This window comes from Rhinolophus sinicus, chromosome 4 (assembly GCF_057876585.1).
Source record: "Rhinolophus sinicus isolate RSI-liver-muscle chromosome 4, RSI-T2T, whole genome shotgun sequence".
Lineage (NCBI taxonomy): Eukaryota > Metazoa > Chordata > Mammalia > Chiroptera > Rhinolophidae > Rhinolophus > Rhinolophus sinicus.
In genome coordinates this window covers 111,871,399-111,896,756 of record NC_142504.1, presented here as the reverse complement: position 1 = coordinate 111,896,756, position 25,358 = coordinate 111,871,399, and the positions used below count along the sequence as shown (strand labels likewise).

The following is a 25,358-nucleotide window of genomic DNA, read 5'->3' as shown; positions in this document are numbered from 1 at the left end:
CTCCTTCCCAGAGACTCCAATTAATAGGAGAAGAGGATGGCTGCCGAACATCAGGGAGTGGGAAACAGCAACGTCCTCTGTTTATCTCTGGGTGCAGAGCTTGGGTTTCCGCATACAAGGTCCTCAAGAATAAAGACCATCAGTTAGAGAACCCCGGGACACCAGTTTGCTTAAGGTAACCATGCGGCTGTCTTGGGTCGCTCCACAGGGTGGATATCAGCATATAAAACAGAACTTTTTCCTAAACCACAAAAGGATTCGGATTCATCGACCTGGGGGATTAAGTGCTGTTCTGGCCCGTGGTACAGAACAGGCTTTCGCGGATGGATGATGAGAGCTCCTTTGGACCTAAGAGCTCAGATATGGGGGATGTGCTCTCTCAAACTGTAGGTTTAAGAACCTCATTAAAATACCACCTTAGAGAACGTTTGTCATACAAGACACTAGGAGATGGAACAAATACACTTCTTTCCTCAATTAGCATATTTATGTTTGGATAATATGTGAATAAAGACAACCTGTGGAAGCTGATAAGAATCGAATAGAACAAAGATGAGTGGAGAGATTGTTTCTAGCTGTGAGGAATTTAGGAAGGCGTTCTGGAGTAAGGGATGCTTTTCGCTGTATAGGATTTAACATGACGAAAATAGAAAGTCAGATAAACATTGTGAACTTAGCTGTCATGGATACCAGAGTGTGATTAGAAGTCACAGGTGCTTACATTTGAGTGAAAAGATAAGTTGGAACCAGATAAGTATAGTGATTGGTGCTTTTTTTGTTTGTGGTGGGAGAAGGCCTACCAGGTGTCAAATAAGAGTCACATGATTAGAACCGTGCTGTAGGAAACTGCTGGTTATGGTGTCGGGGTCCCCAAAAGTACCCCCAGGTTCCGAGATTGACTCGGAGCACTCACAGGACTCAGCCTAAGGTCGGGGTCACAGCGATGATTTATTACAGCGAAAGAACACAGCACAGTCAACAAAGGGAAGGAAGCCGTAGGGTGAATTACAGGCTGTGCTTCATTCCTCCCTCAGGAGTCGGGACCACGTGCGAACCAAAGAAGCTCATCAGAGACTCAGTGCCCAGGGGTTTTTATTGGGGATTGGTCACATAAGCACCCCTCTGCCTACCAGTACCAAAAGTTCAGGCCCCCAGAAGGAAAGCAGCTGTTCTCACAAAACCACATGGTTTGCACAGTGTAAGACCAACGAGCCACCACTATCAGGAACTGAAATTCAAGTTCCCAGATGCCAACAAGGGCAACCAAACACATGCAGAGCTTTGTGAGGAAAGCAGCCCCAGGTGTCCTGTGTGAGCTGTGATACACACACGTGTAAATGGAGGAGAGGACCCAGGCGCTGAGGCACCATCCGTCTGGGTCCTCCAGTGCAGTCCGCTTTGTTGCTTTATCAGTTCTCTTCTGCTATTAATGAGATGTTCAATAGATGAGATACATAGAGGTCATTGGGTAACATTTTTACATAAAAATTGGTTGAATGAGTTTGTTCCATGCTCCTATGTTTACCACGTGATTATCTGCACCAGTGCTATACTGGTGTACTATACAGTTGTAAAGTGGAGATGTACAAAGATTCGTTTCCTTGTTTTTGTTTTTTAGGTTTAAAGACAATCGAAAAGATGACATTTGGCTTGTAGATGTGAGTATGTAAATTTTTTGTACTAGTTAAGCACCCCTACCATTTTAAGTGTTATTTTCTGTTCTCCACCCATGTACACACAGTTAGTACTTACGTATATTACTCAGTGTGTTTTCTTGGGTAGTACTGTTTGGGTTTTTATATTAAAAATGAACCTCAGAGCCTTATGGTTCCTGGAAAGAAATCTGTTTTTGATGAAATTCTAATGAGGTTGACTAGTAGATTATATCTCAGGGAAATTATGATATGATTTTATTACAGAATTCACCCTCTTTTTTTCATATTGTCCAGGAGATTGTGTATAGTGATATTACTTGGCAGTCAAAATCATATTTCATCTTAATGGTGAACAAAGTCAAATTTTTAGCTTCCTTTCCTCACTTTCAAGTTTGGGATGTATTTAAACCTTAAAATATTTTGGATTCATTTTAACATGCCTCAGTAAAAAAAAAAAAAAAAAAAAAAAAAAAGTGGCAGCAAAAGGGATGAAATACAATGCCACATTGACGATTATTGAAGCCAGGCAATGGGGCAAGAGGGCCCATTGTTTAATTCTTTCTTTGTGTATATGTTTGAATATTTCCATAGTGTAATGTTAAAAAAAATATAGGTAAATCTTATTTCACGAAAATACAACAAGCAGCTTGTTACACCATTTAACTGGAGGTACCTAATTGCCACCCCAGCCATCTGGTGATTCCGAAGAAGGAAGAATTGTGGTTTTAGTTTAATCAGCCTGACTCGTCCCTCTGCCAGAACAGTCATCTTAATGATCTTCCATGTCTTAACCAGTGGAGACACTTAAAGCAGCGAAGTTACCTGCTGAAATTGTTGAAATTTTTGTAGTAGAAATAGGTTGATGTTTATCGTTAACACTTAAGGGGTGTGTATGTGTGTTTAGTGTTCTCATTTTATATATAATATGAACACACTCACTAGGAAGCAAAGATGTTTTTATTGTAAGTCATGTATCTGTTTTTAATAGATAGCAGTAGTCATTTAAAATGAACTGAGAGTAGTGTCAATACTAAGAGTTAACCTGTCTAGGCTGACACGTGTGTGTTTTATTATGTAACCACTTTGAAAATTATATTTGGATTTTTTTTGTCTAAAACAGGTTATTATCAAATCATTTAGTCAGAGATTCTTTAAAAATTAAGATTAATATCCACAGTAGCACAATGGTTTAGTGGTTGTCTTTTTTTTTTTTTTTAAACAAGTTTTATGCACCGTGGTGTGGTCATTGTAAAAAACTGGAACCGATTTGGAATGAAGTTGGTCTTGAGATGAAAAGCATCGGTTCTCCAGTTAAAGTTGGAAAGATGGACGCTACTTCCTATTCTAGTAAGCATTTACTCAGTTGATTATTTCACTGTTCTCATAATGAAAATGTTTTAATTATGCGAAACAGCATTCAAGGTAGGAGGAAGAAATATGTTCTTTGCTCACGTAACATTAAAGTTATCTTAATTTAAGACTGCATGTTTTATGAGTTAAATGAATTTAACCACTGAATGTGTAATGTCCAGTATATGCTAATCTGATGTCGAACAGAGATGGACAAGCCATTGTTCCTGCTTGGAGCCCACTTTTGATAATCAGTGACCTGAGACAACTACACAAACTTCAGTATTAAGCCATTGATGTTGTGTGTGAATTAAGAATGAGCGTCCGTCGTCTGTCTGAGTAGTCGGAAGTGGCGTGGTAGAGGAGGAAGTGGGAATTTGAAGGATGCGTTGAGTTTAGGATAAATAGAAGTGAAGGTCAGGAAAGTATATGCACTAGAGAGGATATGAAAGCAAAATCAGAGTTGGTAATTAGCTTAATAAATATGTACCAGAGAACAGAATGTCTTAAAGCAGAGGTTGGCAAACTGCAGCCATGGAGGAAATTGGCCCGCTTCCCGTTTCTGTAAACAGCTGTTTTGGAAGACAGCGATGCTCATCTGTCCGCTATTGTCTGTGGCTGTTTTTATGTCCCCGTGACAGAGTCGAGTAGTGTAACATATGCTGTATGCCCCACAAAGCCTCAAGTATTTATTTTATGACCCTTTACAGAAAAAGATTATGAACACCTGTGTTAAAGGATTTGGGAAAAGACAAAATTAAGTTTAGAGAAGTATGAGGTACCACAGAAATTTGGAAAGAGCATGGCTTCAGAAAGCAAGCCTGGATTCAGATCCTGGCTCTGTCCGCTACTTTTGCTGTATAGCACCTGGAAAGCGTCTTAACATCTCTAAGCTTTAGTCTGCATGCTGATAAATATTTATTGTAATGCCTCTTTTATTGGTTGTTCTGAGATTTTAATGACAGTGTATGTAAAGTCCCTTGTAGTGTTCAATAAACGTAGATTCCGTTTAACGAAGTAAGTGGAAGTATGCCATGTGTGTTTCATTTTAGGAAATCAGTGTTGTGCTCTGGGTACAACTTTGGAACGAGACAGACCTATGTTTTAATCCCAACTCTGCCGTGTCCTATTTTTGTGGCTTTGAAGAAGTGCTTAACCAATCGTAATTTCAGTTTCCTTGTCTGAAAATAGAAGGGTGATAATCCTCTAAGTTGTGGGGATTGCGTTATTTCCAAAATCCCTGGCACAACACAATGGTTTATACATACCAGGAGGAAAGAGATAGTGCCATATTTTAACGGCTTCTGAGGTCGGACAAAGTGTTTTAGTTGTTTATTTGTTTTACTTTTATTAGCATTTATTTGATGCTGAGTTTACTCCTGGGCCACAAGTTTCTGTTTCTTCAGTTCCTTCTGGGAGAAGAGATGTTTTTCTGTGCAGCCTCCTCTTCTGGTTTAGGCCCATCCTGCTGTTTGTCAGTGAGGACCCTCTCAGTGTGGCAGGGGGAGCTCAGGCGTGGGTTAACCTGCCCTCAGCTCTGTAAGTGCTGCAAAGCATGCTGGAGCTGTGTTCACCTGGCTGTGCTCAGTGACCAGAGAGTCTACACCTAGACCTATAGGTTCAGCATCACTCTGCATTTTTAAGCGTGTGCATTAAAAATTCCGCACTCTTTTTGGGCCACCGACCCTGCATCCAACCCCACTGTTCGGCTGGGCACACCTCCCAACTCCACCACGGTAACGAAGGAATGACACACCTGTAACGTGACATCCTTTAGACACTTGGTGGCTTTTCGGATATGCATACCCTTGATGGCCAGGGCAGTTTCACGAGTGTTCTTAAACATGTAGATTTGAACCTCTCGATTTACATGATTTCGTGGGGTTCTCTGGGTTAAGCATATAGCGAACCATTTGCAGAGGTCACCTCAGGCTGCTTACGGGAAGAGCTGTTTTAGTTTTTATCAGTTATCGATTGAGAAGTAATATACTTGACAAGGCACATGATTTGCAGAAATGTTTTTGGCAGCAATATGTAGGATGGAAAGAAGAACAGTTAGAGACGAGAAGATTTTTAAGTTGACCTTTATGTACATCTGGGTGGGGGATGCTGGAAGCCCAGACGAGGGTGGTTGGCGGTGGAGCCACGAGGAAACAGTAAAGCAAACAGACTTTTCAAGGGTGAAATCATGGATATGATAGATTAGCTCTGTGATATAAAAACGAACAATTGAAAATAATAGTACAAGATTCTTAGTGTAGTTACTGAACTACACTACCACTGGTTTATATGGAAAAGAATAATTAATTTTGTGTGCATTTTCATGTTAGCAGCTGTTTTGAATTGGTGGTATTTTGCTTTATTGATGTTTGGGAATAGGAAACTAGAGTGTAAGTAAGATGTTAGAGCTGGAATTACTGAGTCGCAGAAGTGAATTGTTGAAACTTGGAGAGGAGAAGCGATCAATGGCAGGAAGTTATTGAAGAGAAAGAGAATAATATGCTTGAATTGATGATTCTTGAAATAGGATTTTAACGATGTTTAAGAAATTCTTTTCAACTGTTGCTCATGAAAGTAAATTATTGTGTCTAGGCATATATGCTGACAAGTGTATACTATATATTCATTTATATCGTCATTCGTTCATAGTCACTCAGTATTTACTTGCTAACTATAGTGTGTCAAGCCCTGTACTAGTCTCTACAGATTACAGAAGAACCAAAACAAATCCTTTTTGTCCTGGAAATGCTTCCAGTCTGTTTGAGGGAGAACGATGAACAAACCGACAAGTACGTTACAGTCTTAGCCGTGGAGCAGTTTTGCGATCACTTGAATCATTCACTGGAGTAATACTGCACAAGGGAATGTGGGAGTATAAAAAGCAGTAAGAAAAAGAGTAGCTGGAAATCAGTAAAAATCTTACTGTGACGCTACAGTGATAATTAACAGTTTACATTAAGTCAAAATTTTTATAGTACCTAATTCGTTTGCTTATCCTTCACTGTTTATTAAGTGCTACTATGATTAGGGAGAAAAAGAGCAAGAGTTTTCCTGACTAGCTTGAAGAAGAAAGTATTTTAAATGCTGTGACTGAAAAGTGATATTGTTACTAGGTCTTAAGACTTCATATAGCTTTTTACATACTTTATGATGGAACCTTTTTTTCATTTCATTTTCATAAACCATTAAGAGGTTTAAATTTTGCCTGTGATGTCATGATAGTGATTTTGTGTCTTGTTTACTTAGCATTGTGTTGAATTAATAGGAAAAGAAAACCTCTATAGAGGTTGCAGTGTATGAAATGCATAAATGTAACACATGTCAAGCAAACCATCTGGCATTAGGTAACGGGAAAGTGGAACTGCTGTCTGCGAGACCACCTTCTGCCAAGCAGGTGCGACACACTTCCCACCCTTGACTCCGTGGATGTAGAACAGGAATGCTCCTCTCCCCCTCTGCCAGCCTGCTTGTAAATCCTGTGACTACTTGAGTCGTACATAGTTGATTGAAAACCCACTTATTTATTCACCAGGTATTCAGTGAGTGCTTCCCTTGTGCTGTGATATGCCAGGCACCTCGCGGCATTGGTGAGGCATTGGTTTCTCCTCTCGTGGAATGGGTGTTCCAGTGGGGACAGTACCCAGTGACCATAAGTACATTGTCTGGTGGTATTGGGTGTTTGATGTCAGTGATAGATGCATTTCCCACTTTGTTATATAATCAAGGAGGTCTTTTATGTGCTGCGGAGAAAGCGGTATTTGTCGTCTTAGCCTTTACTGCAAGTTGATAAGTATACAGAAACTACTGTCTAAGACGACCGATAGATTTTTGACATGTAATTCTTAAAGGTTCCTTAGATACTTTAAGACAGCTTCAGTACAGGTATTTGAGTAGAACTTGGAATCAAACAGGTAAAGAGACTGAATTTCTTTTTCAAGCTCACTGCCAACATTGTTCTATGTCTGACTTTAGAATACTGAAGGCTTGGCTGTTCCATAGATATTGCTTCCGTCCCCATAGGTCACTTTTCAGGCAGTCACAGAATCAGTATTTCTCAGACTTTAGTCTGCATACCTGCTGCTTTAGAATTACTTGGGTGCTCATATAAATTCAGATTCCAAAGGCCCACACCAGACCTACCAAATGAAAATTTCTGAGATTGGGTCATATGGGGAGAATCTATATTTTCACATGGACTTCACTTGATTCTGCTGTGTGCTTAAGTTAGAGAATCACAAAGTAATGTATTATTTTGATGAATAATTATTTATAGGACTTTGGTTTGGGATGGGATAGGATTATTCAGTGATCAAGTGTAGAACATCTCTTAGAGAGTATTTGAGGGTACCTTATTTCACAATCCTATAATTGCAGTGATAGGAAGCAAATGCCATCACACTCAGTCCAACAAATCTCTGTGCACAGAATTCTTAACTAGAAAAACAGGAACTATTGTGATTATCCTGCCCTGTGGGTTTGGAATTGTACCAGAAATTTCTTGATGCATGAGTTTAATAATACTATAACCAAATAACATTAAAGAAGTGTATAATGTCCAGTTTAAATTCAGCTATATATTTTAGCTTTTTGTACATACCCCTTCAAAAATGAGTGCTAAAATGGTTTCATTCAGAAGTTAAAATATGATGTTAGCTGTAATGATGTATTGATTTGTATTATGAAACCACTGCAATTCTGTTTATTCCTCAACCTAAGCGTGACATGGTTTTATGTAAAGATCGTATTTTATCTCTCTCTCCTTGATGTATTAACTTGCAACGGCATTTGCGCAATAACATTGTTATTCTGATTCCTTGTTCACAGATTATATTTGCACGTTAGTTTTGGTCAGTGACTATACTTGAGGGTTGCTCAGACTTGGCACTGCTGACATTTGGGGCCAGATAATTCTTCCTTTGCGGGGAGAAGGGATTCCTATGCACTGTGGGACGTTTAACAGCACCCCTGGCATCTGCCCACTAGATGCCAGTAGCAGGCTTCTCCTGGGGGACACAACCAAAACTGACCCCAGACATTGCCCAGTGGCTCCTGGAGGGCAAACTCTTCCTCAGTTGAGAACCACTGCTATAGCTTTTCTCTTTTCATGTCAGACACATAGTGACACTAAATGCTAAGAAAAATCGTATTCTTGTGCTGAAAAGCACTTCGGATTGAGTTCGCCGCCTTACTCCTTCCACCCTCCCAGTGTATAGAGGAAATGGCAGAAGGTAATTAGTGGTGAAATGACTTGGAGTAATTTCAGAAACCGCAGTTAGAGGCAGAAGCAGAACTAGGCCCAGAGTCCAAGGTCACCGTGGTTCACCTGCAAGCCTGTCTCTACCGTCATGTTGTCATTTCAGGGAGAAAACAAATGAGATGGGGGCTTCGTGTTTAACCTCAGCTTACGAACATTTAAAATTACAAAACTTCAGAGGTTATTTATTTTACAAAATGAATTTCCATTTGTAAAGAAATGATTCCCAGCTTTCTATACAAACCATTCTCTAATATGAAAAAAGAAAGAAAAACGTTAAACTCAGGCTTGAGTTTCAGTCTCAGCCTTGCTACCTAATGAATGCTTGCCCCCAAGTTACCACATCTTCCTAAGTATTCCATCATTATCTGAAACATGACGTTAGCACCTTTTCCCTCTCACAAAATTGTTTTCAGGTGTAGTTGAAGGTGTATCAAAGACAGTATAAGCTATCCTACATGTGCTGATTCTTATTAACATCACCTGCACGTTGAGGCATCGGCAGGTAATTACTCAGCACTGAGATCAGGATCAAGAATAGGCAGGAAATGGACCTTGCACTTGAGCAGATTCTCTGCTAGATTCTTTTTCACAGGTTTTCTTATTTTACAACCCCAGCCATCGCCCTACAGGATGAGAGGCGTCCTCCGAAGGGGAAGCACGATCAGAAGTGAAGAACCTTAAGCAGACTGACTGCACAGGTGATAAGTGGAGAAGTTAGGGTCCTAACGCGGATCCACAACTCACGCTTTGCTTCTCTGCTTTTTTTAATTATACAGCCATTTTCCTCTAGGGAACCCTAAGTTTGAAGTTTTAGGAGTCACTGTCGATTGAAATTCTGTCAGAAATGAAGGGTAATGCTGAAGGAGCCAAGGGACTCCAGAGTTGGTGGTGGTGTCCATCTCATCGTATAGGTACTTGCGAAACTGAGGAAATTAAGTGACAGGGTCAAAGTGTGCTTTTAAGTGATGTGGTTAAGTTTCTCTCTGAAACCTCTTGTGAGAAATACAACATCAAGCTGTAAAACACCACCACTGTATTGTCTCATCGATTGCCTATTTCATTTGTTTAATTTTATTTGTGTATCAGAAAATTTTATGCTGAATTGTATAAGGAATTACTAGTGGATATACCTTCCTCTCCAGTCAATTGTTAGTGTTTATGTTTTAGCAGTTTCCAGAGAGTTTTAGTTGAAAGTAATGAGGACTTGTATTTATTTACCTGCCTCCTTAATTTGGGATGGAAAGCATTAATAACATACTTTATTCACATAGTCTCCCCCGAATAATTTCTTTGAAGGCAATCTCAATAACAGCAGCCTTCAGTTAGAATATACCTGACAATTCAGTTCTAAATTAGAAATGGGCACAAATTAGGCAATTGGTCTCTGAAGAGTCAGGACTTACGTCTTTAGAACCTGAGTTCTCATTTTTGTTAACCTCTCATCAAATCCAGCATTGATCACTTTCCAGTCCCCTCTCTCCATATGTTTAAGGAGAAGCTCTGGAGTTGACAAAGGAAGGCAGAGAGATTTGGGGATATTATTTTGCCACAAATTCACTTATTTCTTATGTATTGGTGGGGAGTGATTTGAACCCAAAGATTAATGACTATTAAAGCGATTGATAAACCAGGACCCATATATATAGAAGTAGTTTTCTTATACCATAGTGTGGTAAGAAAATATCCTCGAAATGAAGAAAATTACCACAGGGAGAGCTCATGTGAGTAAATACAGTATACTTTACATATGCAAGTATAATTGTGTAAATATATTGTATATTGTCTATTAACTGAGAACATTTTATTTTTTCTTTCCTGTTCTAATTGCCTTGAATCTGTAAAGTGACACAGTATTAATTTGCTATTGTGATGTCTATAATTCATAAAGTCCTGATTCTCTATCATTTGCTTGTTTTTGTTACTGTTTCTTTCCCTCAAAAAGATGCCATTGTAGCAACTGTTGTCTCATTTTAACTAAGGATTTCAGAATAAACTTTGGGACAGTTGGAATTATTCTAGGTTATCACAAAAGCAGAAACTTCTAAAACAAGTAAAGTTGCTTTTAGATCATATATTGACTATAGGAATTAAATAAATTTGCAGATATGGTTTATGTTTTTAAAATTAAAATACAATGCAGTTCTTTTAAGACTCAAAACATTAAAAGGAGAGATGGGCCTTTTAAAGAAATATTTGTCCTGGAAATGAAGTCAAATGAGAAGTGAGACTTTATATATGTGTATATATTTTTTAACAAGAATATCTTATAAAATAAGTACTTTAGAGATAAAATTTTAACTACTCTTTTGGCACTTTTTACTTATTTTGTCATAGTATTTTGTGCGGGCCATAAGTTAGGCTATTAAGTAATACTATATTTTGTATGAGAATGTCATGTGTTTTTTTTTTTTCTTTTTTGTGTGTAAGTTTATATTCTTTTTAGACTTAAAAACAAAATATATGAGTTTGTATAAATATATCCATATATTTTCTAAGTAAAAGGCTCATTTATTACTTAGTTTCTCGTTTTTTAAAAAAATTTAGAATTATTTATTCTTTTTCTTATCAAGGCATTGCTTCAGAGTTTGGAGTTCGAGGTTATCCAACAATTAAGCTGTAAGTTGAGTGTTGTATGTTTATATGTATATTTTTATTAGTTCACTCTACTTACGTTTTATTACATTAATTTCTAGTAGCTTCCTTGGAGGATTGAAGATTTGAGTTCAGCAGTTCTTTCTAGGTGCAGTATGTGATCAAAAGACAGGGACTGCATCTTTTTTTATGCTTTTCTTTGTATTTAGGTAAATGTGTTGTTCACGGCTAATTCACTGAACGTGTCTGAGTACTAACTGTGCAGGACAAGGGATACAGTCGCAAGTGATAAAACGCTTTTTACCCATGAGCTCAAGAGTGTGTTCTGCTTTGCCACGTGAATCCTGTCTCCTAACAAGTTGTGCTTTTCTGTAATTACAATAGACATTGCATTTGAGATGAAAGCAACAAAGAGAATCAGATTTGTGAATGTTAATTCTAATCTGGAGGTGTTGATCAAGTCTAATACAGAGTGTCTAAGTGGGAAGAAATGGTGTGGTAATTCTACAGGGCTTATTTTATAGTGGCTTTACTGAATTTTCTCAGGAGTTTCATCCGTGTCCTTATTTTGATAATGTGGGGAGTTAAATTATTTTGAAACTTATTTTTATATGAAGTAAGTTTCTCAGTATTTTAAAATCTCAAATTTCAAAATTTGAGTAATTTTGATTTTTTATTTCTTGGGTTTTGTGTTGACCTCCCTCCCACCTTCCCCCACTTTTTAAAAATGTTTCCTAAACCTTTTACTTTCTTGTGTTATAAGTATATTATCCTGTCCATTCTTGCTGTTTAATTGTAGATGTTCTATTGTGCTTTTACATTTTTTTTTTTTTTTTTTATCTCAGTTGGACACAATTCATTGGTAGACTTTTGGAAAATTATCTAATTTTCCAGAAGGGGTGTTTTTACGCTTTGTTTTACTCTGTAATCTTCGAGCATCTATCAAGTTACTACTTGTTGTATTGCTTAAAATTGGTTTTACCTCTACCAAAATAATTTTAATTCCCTGTCCTTTTACTTACTTTTTAAAAGAGAAGATAGTGAGAATTATAATGCTTTACCAAGCTCTTGACCATGCATGTGTAGATTATTCATTATTTAGAAGACACAGATACAACTATTGAATACAGAGTAAAATAGTATCATGTGATTTTAATAAAATACAGCCATTTTCTTTATATTTTGGGTTTCTGGTCTCCTGAAGCCAGTTGTCTATTTTATGTGGTTATGCTGCTTCTGAAACACCTCTGCATTAACTGTTTTATATATTGTAACTTTATGTAATAAGAGAGAGTGATTAGCATTAACTATTAACACAGTTGAAATAATCCAAGCTTTTTTCTTTTTCCTTTTCTTTTTAAGATTAAAGGGGGACTTGGCTTATAATTATAGAGGACCACGAACTAAAGATGATATTATTGAGTTTGCTCACAGGGTATCTGGGTAAGTTTTTACTAGAAAAGGCCTCTACTATATGATATTAATATTTGGAAATTAAATGTTTTTTAGTAAACCATTATTGAACACATATTTTTAGGGACTTAACCTAAATAAAATGTGTCTATTTATGAGAAAAGAGGGTTATGTAGCATATGTAAAGAGATCCTTTAAAAAAACAAAAGGGTCTGTCATTTTTATTATATACTCATTAACCTCATATTTAAATTTTTTCAGTGTATAGAAGAATTTTTCCCCCAATTTTTAATACATTTTCAAAATTTGATTACTTCTAACAACTTTGTGAATCTTAATTTTTATTCTTTTTTATAGTTCTGCTTTTGTACTCCCTGGTTTATCTCTATTTATTTATTTATTTATTTTTTAAGATTTTATTGGGGAAGGGGAACAGGACTTTATTGGGGAACAGTGTGTACTTCCAGGACTTTTTTCCAAGTCAAGTTGTTGTCCTTTCAATCTCAGTTGTGGAGGGTGCTGTTCAGCTTCAAGTTGTTGTTCTTTCAGTTTTAATTGTGGAGGGCGCAGCTCAGCTCCAGGTCCAGTTGCCGTTGCTAGTTGCAGGGGGCACAGCCCACCATCCCTTGCAGGAGTCGAACCGGCAACCTTGTGGTTGAGAGCCCACGCTCCAACAACTGAGCCATCTGGGAGGCAGCTCAGCTCAAGGTGCCGTGTTCAACCTTAGTTGCAGGGGCAGAGCCCACCATCCCTTGGGGGACTCGAGAAGTTGAACTGGCAACCTCGTGGTTGAGAGCCCACTGGCCCATGTGGGAATTGAACTGGCAGCCTTTGGAGTTAGGAGCATGGAGCTCTAACCGCCTGAGCCACCGGGCCGGCCCCGTCAATTTATTTTTATTGTTACCTAATTTCAGAGTTTTAAGAGAAACCCCACAAGATTATTATTCTGAATAGATTTGGGCTTCTAATCCGTAACCTGTGATACTAGATGCAGCTAAAACACTCTCCCTGATCTGCATCATGCTGCTTCATGCCAATTGTGAGGTATTATTGCACATTTTGCTTATAATGTGACATAATTAGAACCCAGAGATCTATTTGAGTTATAGATCTCTGAAGTTTTACTGACAAGGAACTGAAATTCTTCCATAAACATTTCCTGTTGGTTTGTTTTGAATGCAGTAATTTTGCCTTTTAAGCTGCCTGTTGCTCTGGTATAAAGAAAGTTGGTGTTTATAATTATTAAAGTGATTATGTGCAACTTTTTGAAGACAACATTCATTCAAGATAGGTTAACCTGTATTGACTTTGAAAGTATAAGCACTTTCTTATGAGTGTGACAGGATATATTCTATTGATAGCTTTCAGTAGTTTTAAGGTAAATTGAAATAGTGGGATGGATTTCTTGGGTGGCATGACACCATCTGACTTAAATTTTTCAGAAAAGGCACAGAATTAGGAATGATCTTTATATATGTTAAAGTTTGCGAAGCTTATAATTTTTACTGTATTTTCTCATTGGTTGTATATTTCATTTTCTCTGTTTGCTTTGTGAATAAATAAATTTAGAGATAATATATTTTGGGATTGCTGGTAGCATGTATTTTATTCCTCCACGATTTACCTTTTGGCAATTTGTAATGAGGTTTAGATTAAGCTTAGACGTGCTTCTCCTGATATAATTAGGGTTGACTCTTTTGCAAATGAAATTTCAAGAGTCAGTTCTGGAGTTGCATCAGTTAATTACTAAAGTAAAAATAGGACCTAGAGTAGAGTGATGCAATGCATCTGAAGAATTATGCATTTTGAAAATATGTTTGCCTTTGCAAAATAAGTTTTGTTCCTTTTGCAAATTTGGTGGAGTAAAAATCTTATAACACTGCCTCTTAGTTTTTTTAACAATGTTTTGTAAATGATATGTTTTGTAATAACCTTTGGTGTTAATTCATTTCTGAGTCTATTTGGCTTTGAAATATGTGTATATAATAAAATATTTGCACTGTTTTCTTTTTATGAGTTTCTTAGGTACTATTATGACTACCATTTTCCGTTTTATTTTTCCTGAAAGGACTAACATACTTAGGAAACATTTTAGATTTTAACCTCTATAGGGTATTTTAAAACTATGTAACATTTAAGTGGACAGAGTAAGACATAAATATTCATAACATAGTATAATCTCCTGGGATAGTATTTCATAGTGTTTGTGTGAATGATCTTTTGAAAAGAAGAAAGAATAATTCTCATGTGGATTGTTTTGTTTTTGCTGAGGACTCTAAATAAATGTTTTTGCCTATCAAAATATTGGCTATGATCATACTCTTTAAAGGGATGTTTTTAAAACTTATTTTTTAAACTGATATTAAATGATAGGTGCTATATTTGTATTATGTGGATACAATAGTGGTCATGGGCTACAGTTTTATTAGATTTATGTGAATTGGGTGATATACTTAAAATGCAGTTAATATAACATTTAAACTTTATAGCTTTAGACATGATAGGCTATCATGTAAATAGGAGTAAATTGTGCACTATCCTTAGTTCAAATGCAAGTTTGTTTTTTGTTTGTGTTGCTTTCTTTTTGGGGGTTTGGTTTGGTTTTAATTGTGGTAAAATACACATAACACACAATTCACCACTTTACGTGAATCGTTCCATAGTGTTACGTACATTCACATCGTTACGTTTGTGTTGCTTTCAAACAGAGCTCTAATTCGGCCACTTCCAAGTCAGCAAATGTTTGAACATGTGCAGAAAAGACATCGTGTGTTTTTCGTTTATGTAGGTGGAGAGTCACCTTTGAAGGTATGAAGTGATTTTATGTTTTTAATCTGAAAACACAGACATATTGTAATTTAATGTTCTGTATAGTCCGAACTTCACCAGAGACTCAAAATACTTCACTTATTGGAAACACTTCATTTCAATCTGAGTATTTTTATAACAACAGTACTTTATATTTTATCCTCTATGGTGTTTGCCTTCATGAAACCGAAGTGAGTAAAAAGTGGGTAGATGTCACCTGCCTTAGTATTTCTCCTATTATTGACTTGGTTGTTTAAATTTTATATTGCTTTTTAGCATTTTGAGTCTTTGAGACTGCACAGTGTTTTTGAGTGTAAAATTTTTAAAGGCAAAAGATGGTTGTATTAAATTATTTTATATATGTGTGTATACATACACATGTCTCTTCCTATAATCAGCAAATCAAATCACTAACTATAAATTCAGCTTATGTTATGTTTAAATAACTTTAGAGGATGAAAGTACTTAGTTACAATGGTTTTGTACATTAGAAACAATTTATTTCATTTGCTTATATCCCATCTTCTTACATTAGAGGACTTAAGGAGGAAAATTGTGACAATACTACTTACTCTGAATGTTTAAAGAGGAATGAATTTTGATCTTAATATTTAAGTTGCCTTTTTTTGTTTGTATTTTCACAGGAGAAATACATAGATGCGGCTTCAGAACTAATTGTGTATACATACTTTTTTTCTGCCTCAGAAGAAGTGGTTCCTGAGGTAATATTTACAATTGGATTTGCATCGCTTAATTTCATAACACTGCTTTTTATCCTCTAATCCTGTGCCATGCGCTGTGTATTAAGTCCCCAGTGACGGTGAGGTGGGCACAGGATCTGATAGATGGAGCTTACATTCTCATGGGTGGAGGGGGCGACTAAATGCTGGTGTTGGAGGTGAGGTCTTCTGTTCTTCTGTTGGGTCTTCAGACTGAGATAGTGGTCCTCGGTAACCAAATTATAAAGGGGATCGTTACTGCAATGAGAAAAATAAAGGAACCCTGTGACAGGAGGGGACATTGAGAGGTGGAATGGCTGCTCTAGATTCGTGATCAGGAAATGTGTGTCTGAGAAGAAAATGTTTGAACTGGGACTTACGTGACGTGAAGGAGCCACACACAGGCCAGAGTCCATGAGAAACGGAACCAGTGCTGCTGGTGCCCAAGATGAGGGCACGCCTGGCATGTCGGGCAGAGCAGTAGCCCTGGGTGGCTGCAGTGCGGGGAGAAGGGACACGGGAGGCAGCAGGGGCCCCTGGAGGCCCCGCAGGTCTGCCTGTTCCGGGAAGTCGTGAGCAGGTGCACAAAGAATTGAATAGGGATGAAAAGAGATCCCCAGAAGTCCTTTAAACTTGTAAAATAATATAGGAAATCTGGGCTTGGAGATTAGTAAGAGAACTGGGGAAAAGAGAAAGACTTGTTGTGTTTTGGAAATAGAATTATTTGAGCTTGCTTATCGGGAGGAAAAGGAAGGAATCAGGGATGACGCTTAGGTGGTTGCTTTGAACAACGGTAGATGGTGTTTTTATGATCTTGGGGATATTGCAGAAGGAGCAGGTTGGGGGGTGGGGACGTGATCAAGAGTTTTGCATTGTTCGTTTTAATTTGATTCGGTGTATCAGACAGCCAGGTACACGTGTGAGATGCACAGTCGGATTTAGGGGTCTGGCGTTAAGGCTGTATAAATAAACTTCTTAGTCATGGGATGCAAAGTGTTAAGGAAATAAGAGAGCCCAGGACCTAAAGACAACAAAGGAAAAGGAGAAACAAGAGCCATTAAGTGGGAAAACACGATGAGTGACGAGCCAAGATAAAAGCAGTTTAAAATCGGAGTGGCCAGTGAGTGAGGCTTGTGCAGAATGACTGTGAAAAGGACAGGAAAGCAGCCATGATATCTGTCCACGTGGATGACAGCGGTTTTAAGAGAAACGGTTTCAGGCAAGGGGACAGGAGCTTCATCGGTGGCCTTTGAGAATAGGTGGATAGAGGCATGCAGGTAGGGAGGTGAACGCCACAAGTACAGGCTTCTCTTCAGAAAGGTGTTTCAGAGATGGGGACCTGAGAAATTTGGCAGTAGCTGAAACATGAAATGAATCAGAGTCCTTTTTCTTTTTAATCAGTATAAGTTCTAAAAAAATCAAAATAGTTTTTTTCAGAAAGGTATACCATATTACACATTTACTTTTTTGGTTAATATTTTTTAACATTTGAAAAGATTGCCATGTTTCCCTGAAAATAAGACCTAGCCGGACCGTTAGCTCTAATGCATCCTTTGGAGCAAAAATTAATATGACACAGTCTTATATTATATTATATTATATTATATTATATTATATTATATTATATTTATTATATTTATTATATTATATTATATTATATTATATTATATTATATTATATTATATTATATTACATTATATTATTATATTATATTATATTATATTATATTATATTATATTATATTATAGTAAAATAAGACTAGGTCTTGTATTAATTTTTTCTCCAAAAGACGCATTAGAGCTGATGGTCCAGCTAGGTCTTATTTTCGGGAAAACATGGCACATTACCTAGAGTATGTGTTTAATGCTTCCTATAACGTGTACATAGATGTTTATCTTATAAATATATATATTCTAAAATGGTTTTCAACTCCTTGGGGAACACCAGACAATTTCTGGCCACTTTCAACTCATTTGGGTTTACATAATTTGGTCTCAGAAGTTATTTTGCAGTGTTTTATGTATATGCTTTTATTTGAAGGGGGTGGGGGGAAGATAGGCTGGAAAATTAGCCATACTTACCATCAGATTCTAAAACAAATGCCTCAAAAGTTGAAGAAGCAGTATTTTGGGATGTCTTAGGATATCTTAATGTGATGTAGAGGCCTAGAATGGACTAGAACTTTCAATATACTTTTGTCCCATAAGTGCAATGGACCACGTTTTAGTATTAGAAATGAGAATTCCTACTGGACGCTCATCCGTGAAGCTCTCCAGGCAGTTTCACCTGGCATGCCTCAGAGGGCCCTGACTCCATCTCAGTCCTCACGTGAGGCCGGGATGTCTGAGATGCAAACCCCTGGGAACTGTCACGTCTGGGTGGGTACAGACAGTGTCGCTACATGGGCACACTTCTGGACTATCAGGTTGTTTTTTTTTATTTTTTATTAATAGCCTTCTTACCTAGTTTATTTAACATTCTTTAATTATTCCTGCAAATATCAATATTTGTCATTTCTTTCTTAGTTCTGAGTATGTGGTTGCAAAAGTCTTCTGTGCAAAAGTATTCTGAATAGTTATTTCAGAATAATGTGAGAGTTTTTACTCCCTTAGAGAATTCTGAAATAAGGACAAAAGCCGTGATTTTATATTATCCCCAGGTTTTGAATTTCAATGTGTGGTCATGCAAAGCTTCCTTAGCTTTCCAACTAGTATTTATAAAAAGCTCAATAAATGGAATAAGGGAATATGAAGATGAAGTAAGACAGTTTCTGACTTCAGGATACTGAATGATGAATGGAGAAGTTTGTCATGTAGACAAATAACTGTAATATAAGAGAGTGAGTTTAAAGGACCACAAGGAAAGAGGAGGAGGGATTCAAATACGTGGAAACGGATGGCAGCAAAGTTTCAGCTCTTTAGTAATGTGATGGTGTGGCCCACTCGGATATCCTTGAGGAGAGCGAGGCTGAATATAAGAAATACTTGCAAAGCGCCTTTGGGGTCGAGTTCCTAAGAGAAGGTGGATAGAGGCATGCTTGATGACACAGCCTTACCTAAACTTGACCACTGCCTTTAAAACAGTTATTTTCATGGCGCTGTACCATTTTTTACTAGTCACGTACCAGCTCTTTCTACATTACCTGACATATGCCTCCTCCCCTTTATAATCTTTCCAGGACAGCTGTTTTTATTCTTATTGTTATTTTATGAGTTAGCTACTGAACTGCTTATTTATTTGTTGTTACTTTCCATATTGCCACACTCATGTGATAACTCTCTGTGGCTTACCCAAATTATATCTCTTTTGCTCTAAATACTGATTTCATTATCATAATTTTACTATTCTGATAAAATTACAATACAGGTATAGGAAGCAACTACCTTCTGACTGAATCCCTTATTATCAAATAGCATTGTAAGTTTACATTTATGAAGCAGTTCCCGGTTTAGGCCTCCTCTCACGTCTGTTAGCAGATCTAACTCCTGAGTCCCTGGTGAGGTGGGGGCTCAGTGTCCTTGATATTCAGAGGAGGAAGCTGACGCCCCAGGTGAAGTGATGGACTCGTGACGTAGCCCTGGAGTGGGGGGAAGGACTCGAACCCACTGTGCTGGCTGGTACCTCACGCGCTGCTCTTCCGCCTCCTCCGAGTGCCTCTCGTCCTTTACTTCCCAGGATGTCTTTAGGTTTTAGCAACTCGAAGGCTGTTCCATGGTTTTCTCCATAGAAAACAGGGCGCTGTGCCAGGGGATGAAAAAGTGAGATCAAACCCCGTCCTTGGATGAATTTGGGATTGACTGTGCTCTTTTTAACTGTAACAGCTTTGTTATTCTTGTTTGTTTTTTTCTTGCGTCCTTTATTGTATTTGAAATCATAGCTACCAATGGAAATTTTTTTAAATAAAGTTATTTACACGTCTGATTTTCGCAGTATGTGACACTGAAAGAAATGCCCGCTGTGCTTGTTTTCAAAGATGAAACTTACTTTGTTTATGATGGTAAGTGCCAAAGTTTCAGCTCCTATAAAACATTTTAAAATTAAAATGCTGTGTCTATTATAGGACTTAAATGTGGATGAAAGATTTAGTAAATGCAGCTGCTGCCTATAGTTCTCATTAGTTGAATGACTGGTGCATTTTTCTTACCTTTCACCTTTTTCCACTTAGCGTTCTTTGTTCTGGGTTGTGTTTTTTTGTTTTGTTTTGTTTTTTGGTCACGTCATCTCCTTTTTTGAGAAGTGAATCCTATGCAGTTTCTATACATTACTTTAAAATATTCAAAATTAATGTTTAAAAAAGATGAAACATTTCAGACTCACAAAAAGGTGAAGAAATAAAACATCTTCAATAATGGAGGCGCCCAGGTGTATTCTGCCCTTAGCTCCTTCTCTCCCTGCTGGACAGAAGTAACCACACACCTGCTGTCCAGCATTTCTTCATCAAAGCAAATACTTGGTCTGTTTGTAAAATATATTTCTTACATGTAATATACATCATAGTAAAGAGGATGCTTGAATAATAAGTCCCTACCTACATACCCACTCACCCAGCTTAGAACATTACTGAGATCTTTACCCCTTTTGCTTCCAGAAGTTTTTTTCTATGTTGAATTATTTTAAAGCAAATCCCGGTGGCATTTCATCACCGTGTGCTTCATTGTGTGCCTCTTAGCAATGTGGACTTGTTTTTTATAGCCAACCACATGCTGTTATAACACTTAACAAAATTAACAGTCATTCCTTGGCATTGTCAAATACCTACCCCACAATTCCCACATGGTGCTCTGAGGTCCCTCAGGGCCGTCAGCAAACACACAGTGAAGAATGGCTCTGTGCAGTGATGCTTTTGTACATCCGAGGGTTGAGAATAGTCCTATAAATGAAATTTATGAACTTAAGATTTTGAGCCTGTGTCCAGCATTTTATGCATACCGCTAGAACAGAACATTAGAAACATTGTAATCACATGTTTACACCGTAATTTACCAACTTTGTTTTTAAGAGTATGAAGACGGTGATCTGTCATCTTGGATCAACAGGGAGAGGTTTCAGAATTATCTGACTGTGGATGGCTTCCTCCTGTATGAACTTGGAGACACCGGTAACAAACATACACAACTCTCCATCACTCGACGGAATTTTTCCTTCATTGATTACTTAAATCTGATTCTGTAGGAAATGGATTTTAAGCTCTGTTCTATAATTTCATTTCTTCCTTAGACCTGAATGCCAGTTGTGTTTTATGAGAATATGGATTAATTTTACTAAAGAACGTAGCTCTGTATGTGAATCAAAGATGAGCCAGAGAGGGCTTGCTAATAGAAGTGAGAGTGACGAGAAAATAGAGCCTGGAGAACAAGGAAACGCGGGACTAAGACAACCAGGAAGCTATACTCAGGAAGCTGATTTTGTGTAATAAGAGTTGAATAGAACTCTCAACCTTCCAACCTGCTTTTCCTTGTGAGGAAAATATGGGCATCAAATTGGCATGGGTACTTAAAGCTACAGGGTTGAAATTGACAGGCAAAGCAAATATAAATACAAATGCAAAAATGAAAGCTACAAGAAGATAACCTGTGGTCTCAAATATGTGAAAACTACAAAACCTATAGGAAGCGAACCATGTAGGTTTTAGGAGGATGTGTTTCATACATTTATAGTGGATTACAAATAAGAAATCATGGTTATTGTTACCACATTCGTCTCTGTTCACATCTTTGTGATAAGTAGGATGGAAGCATAGTTTTAGATTAAAAGAATGGGAAAACTTGACTCAAGGCTCAATTTTTTTTGTTTGAGAGGTAATGGTCATTGGTTTTCACTTCCTGATTTTCTGCACTCCAATCTGATTAAGAATACAAATTAGAAATGTTCGAATGGTTCTCCTGTTATTTTGTAACTCTCCGGGTAATATAGTTGTTCTAGTTCTTGAGCCTGCATGTTTAGCGTTCTGTGGTGGGTGGTGTTTCTGTCTTTGCTTATCCTTACAGAGGGAGGCAGGTATTAGCTCAGGTTGGGGGCTGACTTGTGTGTGTACCTCCTGATGCTTTCAGGCCTGTGAAGGGCAGGGGGGAGATGTGGGAGTAGTCATTTTGCTTTCAGTTATTGTGATCATAGGAGAAGCATGGCCGCAAGGTAATTAAAATGGGCTCTGTTCGTGTAGGTTCTTCTCCCAGGTTGATTTGGAAAGAAGTTGGCTGTGGCAGTCAGTGTTCCTTTGCATGTGCGCCATAATCATCCTTGTTAGGTATCGCGCTGCTCCTCATTTCACGTGGCCATGTACACAAGCACCGCAACTGACTCCTGGCTCTCGGCGGCTTCAGACACTCAGTGTCTCCCCAGAAATTCTGGTCCCTGCCCCTTGCGACTCCTGCCCAAATCTGCAGTCTCGTTTCACTCTAGTCTTTCCCACCCTCTCCCTTCTCCAGTCACACTGACTCTTCAGTTCTTAAAGAGGCTTTGCATCTTGCACCAGAGCACCTTCATGCATCCTGTTCTTTGCCTGCAATTGTGTAGTTAATCTGTTCATGCATCAGAGTCAGACCAAATATTGCTTCCTTAGGAAGGTCTTTCATGGACCCCCTCAAGCTACGTTAGTTTCCTCTGTAATACTCCTGTAAAAACACCATGTTCCTTTCCTTCAGAACTCTTCCAGTCGTTTACCTTGCACCTGTTAGCGTGATTGTCTTTCCTCTGGGCTGTGCTGTCCGGTCCAGGGCTGTGTCTGTGAGTGCTTGTCACCGTGTCCTTTGTGACCGGTCTAGGGTTGGGCATGATGCTTGGTGCACAGAAGTCGTGAAATTGACGTGTGAGAAACAGCCTGCGCTGGCCTGTGAGAAGACGCTCTGTGTATGGTGGGCAGTTTGATAAAAAACTCAAGACGCTCTTGAGAAGTAAAGAAGCATAGCAAAAACCAAGCACTGAATAGTAAATGAGATCACATTTCAAGAGGGGAAATGATCATTGTGAATTAGTGTTTTCAGCTGAGGGTTAAAAAGAGTCAAGATTGTATGGAATTTAAAGGCACGTGAGCAGTACGCAACTAGGGAAGAAGCGTTCAGATGTGGGTGTAGCGCACTGATTTAATCCTACGTTCAAATACCTACTCTGAGCCAGAAACCATTCCAATATTTTCGTGCATATAATCTCATTCAACTCTCCCGTTAACTTTGAAGTAGATACTAGTTTCCAGGGTTAAGTTGAAGTTTAGTGAAGTTAAGTCACACAGCTAACAAATGCCGATGCTTCACCCCTCTTCTCTCTGGCTGAGGACGTAATGGGCACCGCTGGATCGCAGGGTCTGTTTGTCTGACTGCAGTGCTCTCATGCTGCCTTCCTAGAGCATATCAGAGACAAATGCGATTTACGTTCTGTACAGGGATAAATAAACCGGAATCCATTGTTTCTGGGTTACTACTGGCAAGTTAGTGACCCCCGGTCCCGGAGGGAGCGGTAGGTAGCGTGAAAGTCCTTCTCGTTTCATACCATTCTTTCAGAGCTGCAGTACTTAAGAGTGAACTTCTTTTATCAACTTATTTTTTACAGTTTTAAGCCTTTGACAAATACTTACTTTAATCATTTTGTGGGTTATGTTGAAAAATACAACTTGTGTATATGAATTGTTAAACATTTACTATTAGTTGCATTTTGAGGACGAGGTTGTGGGGAACTTACCATTTGGGGCCGACCAAGTCACTGATTCCCTGAGTATAATGTATAGTGTAATTGGAATTAAATTCTGGAAACATTGTTTACTAATTCCCAATTCACAGCTTCAGTAATAGCTGAAAAGTTTGCATATGAGGGTTATTGAACTTAGATTTGTCATTCTTCATTTCAGGAAAGCTTGTGGCTATTGCAGTTATTGATGAGAAAAATACTTCAGTCGAACATACCAGGTATAGTACCTTGAAATTGTTTTAAGCTTCAAGTGTCACCCAGTTCAGCCTTTACATGGCTTCAGATAAACTTAGCATAGTATCTTTTCCTGTGGTATTAGATAAGGCAGCAGACATTATCATTGAATTATTATAGATTTTTCAAGTGAAGAAATGAAACAGTCCTATATTTGTTCTTCTACAGATTAAAGTCAGTTATTCAGGAAGTTGCTCGGGATTACAGAGACCAGTTCCACAGGTAGGTGCTTGCATTCGGTGTGACTCCTTTATCTTGAGCTCCGTTTTATAATATAGGAAACCAAAAGTAGCATTTCATACTTCCCGAGATGAATACAGAAATATGAATTGTCTGGACTTGAAATTTGTTGCTACAAGTAAAAAAAAAACACACACACACAAAAAAAACGCTTTATAATTTGTATTGTACCTGCTTCTTGATAGGATTTGGGATAAGTTTGTGGTAAGAAAATATGCACATATACTTTGAGAGGTTAAACGAGCAATCACGAGTCAGACAAATGGTGATTGTAACAGGAATTAAAACATTAACAGATATAAAAAGAAGTGACATTTTTGTTGTGTGCTAAATCATTCTGTTTGTTGCTGCCATAACACACAGTTACAAATTTGTTATATTATTTAATTATTCCCTTTTTGTTCTGAGTCTTCTAATGATGGATCAGTGTATTTCTCCTATTGCACAGTAGGGGCTTCTTCTGAGCAGTCCTGTTTTAGAGCAAGTGGGCAGTTTTTCTTAAACGTATTTTAGTTAGAAAAGCTTATGTTGCCCTGCATTTTAAACGTAGTACAAATGTCTTAAAATTTGTTTAATTTTACTTGTGTATATTTGTGTCTCGAAAGCCTATAGAATTCAACGCCTTTCTACATTAATTATACGTGATTTATATGTTTACAAGCTTACCAAGTTAATTTCTTCTTTTTTGTATTTAATATTGCCCTCTCTCTTTTTTGTTTTTTGTTTTGGTTTGTTTTGTTGTTGTTGGTTAGGGATTTTCAGTTTGGACATATGGATGGAAATGACTATATAAATACCTTGCTGATGGAGTAAGTAAAGTGCTAAATGATGAAATAATTTTTGCTATCAATTCTATCAATTTTTAAATTTCTGTTTCTGAGAGAGAAACAGAAGGACTAATAGCTGAAAAGGGCAAACTTTTGATGTATGTTGATACAGATGTTCTCCCATTAAATATTTTACTTCACTTTTTACATGTATATTTGAAAAAATGAAATTTTCATATTGTTCTGTACTAAAAAAATGTGTCTCCCAATCCAATGTTAATAATTTATAGCATTTTGAAAAGAAGACATCATTCAAAAACTTGAAAATTTTATAGTTTCTGTTTAGTATACACCTTACTTTAAGATCACTTTTAATGAACAAATGTAACTGAAGTAGACAGTTTTTAGTATTCAAGTATTACTTGTTATTCTAGAATAAATTTATTTTAACAGATTAAAATAACTTTATGGGGAAAATACACAATTTTACAATAATTTCATCGGTTCTGCTTATAATGTAAAGATCTGATTTGTCACTTCTGAAAGTTTAAGATACTGGAAAACATTTGCTATACCTATATTGAATTAATAAATTTCAAATAAGAGCTCACTCTATTTAGTGTGTATTTACTGTACAGGTTGGACT

The 25,358-nt window shown here is 37.5% G+C and overlaps 1 protein-coding gene across 3 annotated transcripts in view; it reads left to right on the top strand.

Annotated features, from left to right (window-relative positions):
- TMX3 (thioredoxin related transmembrane protein 3) overlaps positions 1-25,358 on the top strand; it is a 41,228-nt gene that overhangs the window by 5,997 nt on the left and 9,873 nt on the right. The window contains exons 3-13 of one of the 3 annotated variants that reach the window (XM_019729345.3): positions 1,619-1,658; positions 2,879-3,002; positions 10,833-10,878; positions 12,217-12,297; positions 14,976-15,075; positions 15,720-15,797; positions 19,725-19,791; positions 20,794-20,892; positions 23,632-23,689; positions 23,874-23,927; positions 24,698-24,754. In XM_019729345.3, coding sequence (XP_019584904.3) covers positions 1,619-1,658; positions 2,879-3,002; positions 10,833-10,878; positions 12,217-12,297; positions 14,976-15,075; positions 15,720-15,797; positions 19,725-19,791; positions 20,794-20,892; positions 23,632-23,689; positions 23,874-23,927; positions 24,698-24,754 — 804 coding nt within the window. Of the gene's footprint in view, positions 1-1,618; positions 1,659-2,878; positions 3,003-10,832; positions 10,879-12,216; positions 12,298-14,975; positions 15,076-15,719; positions 15,798-19,724; positions 19,792-20,793; positions 20,893-23,631; positions 23,690-23,873; positions 23,928-24,697; positions 24,755-25,358 lie in introns of those variants that run through there. The other 2 variants (XM_074339862.2, XM_088798035.1) reach the window with 2 other exon arrangements.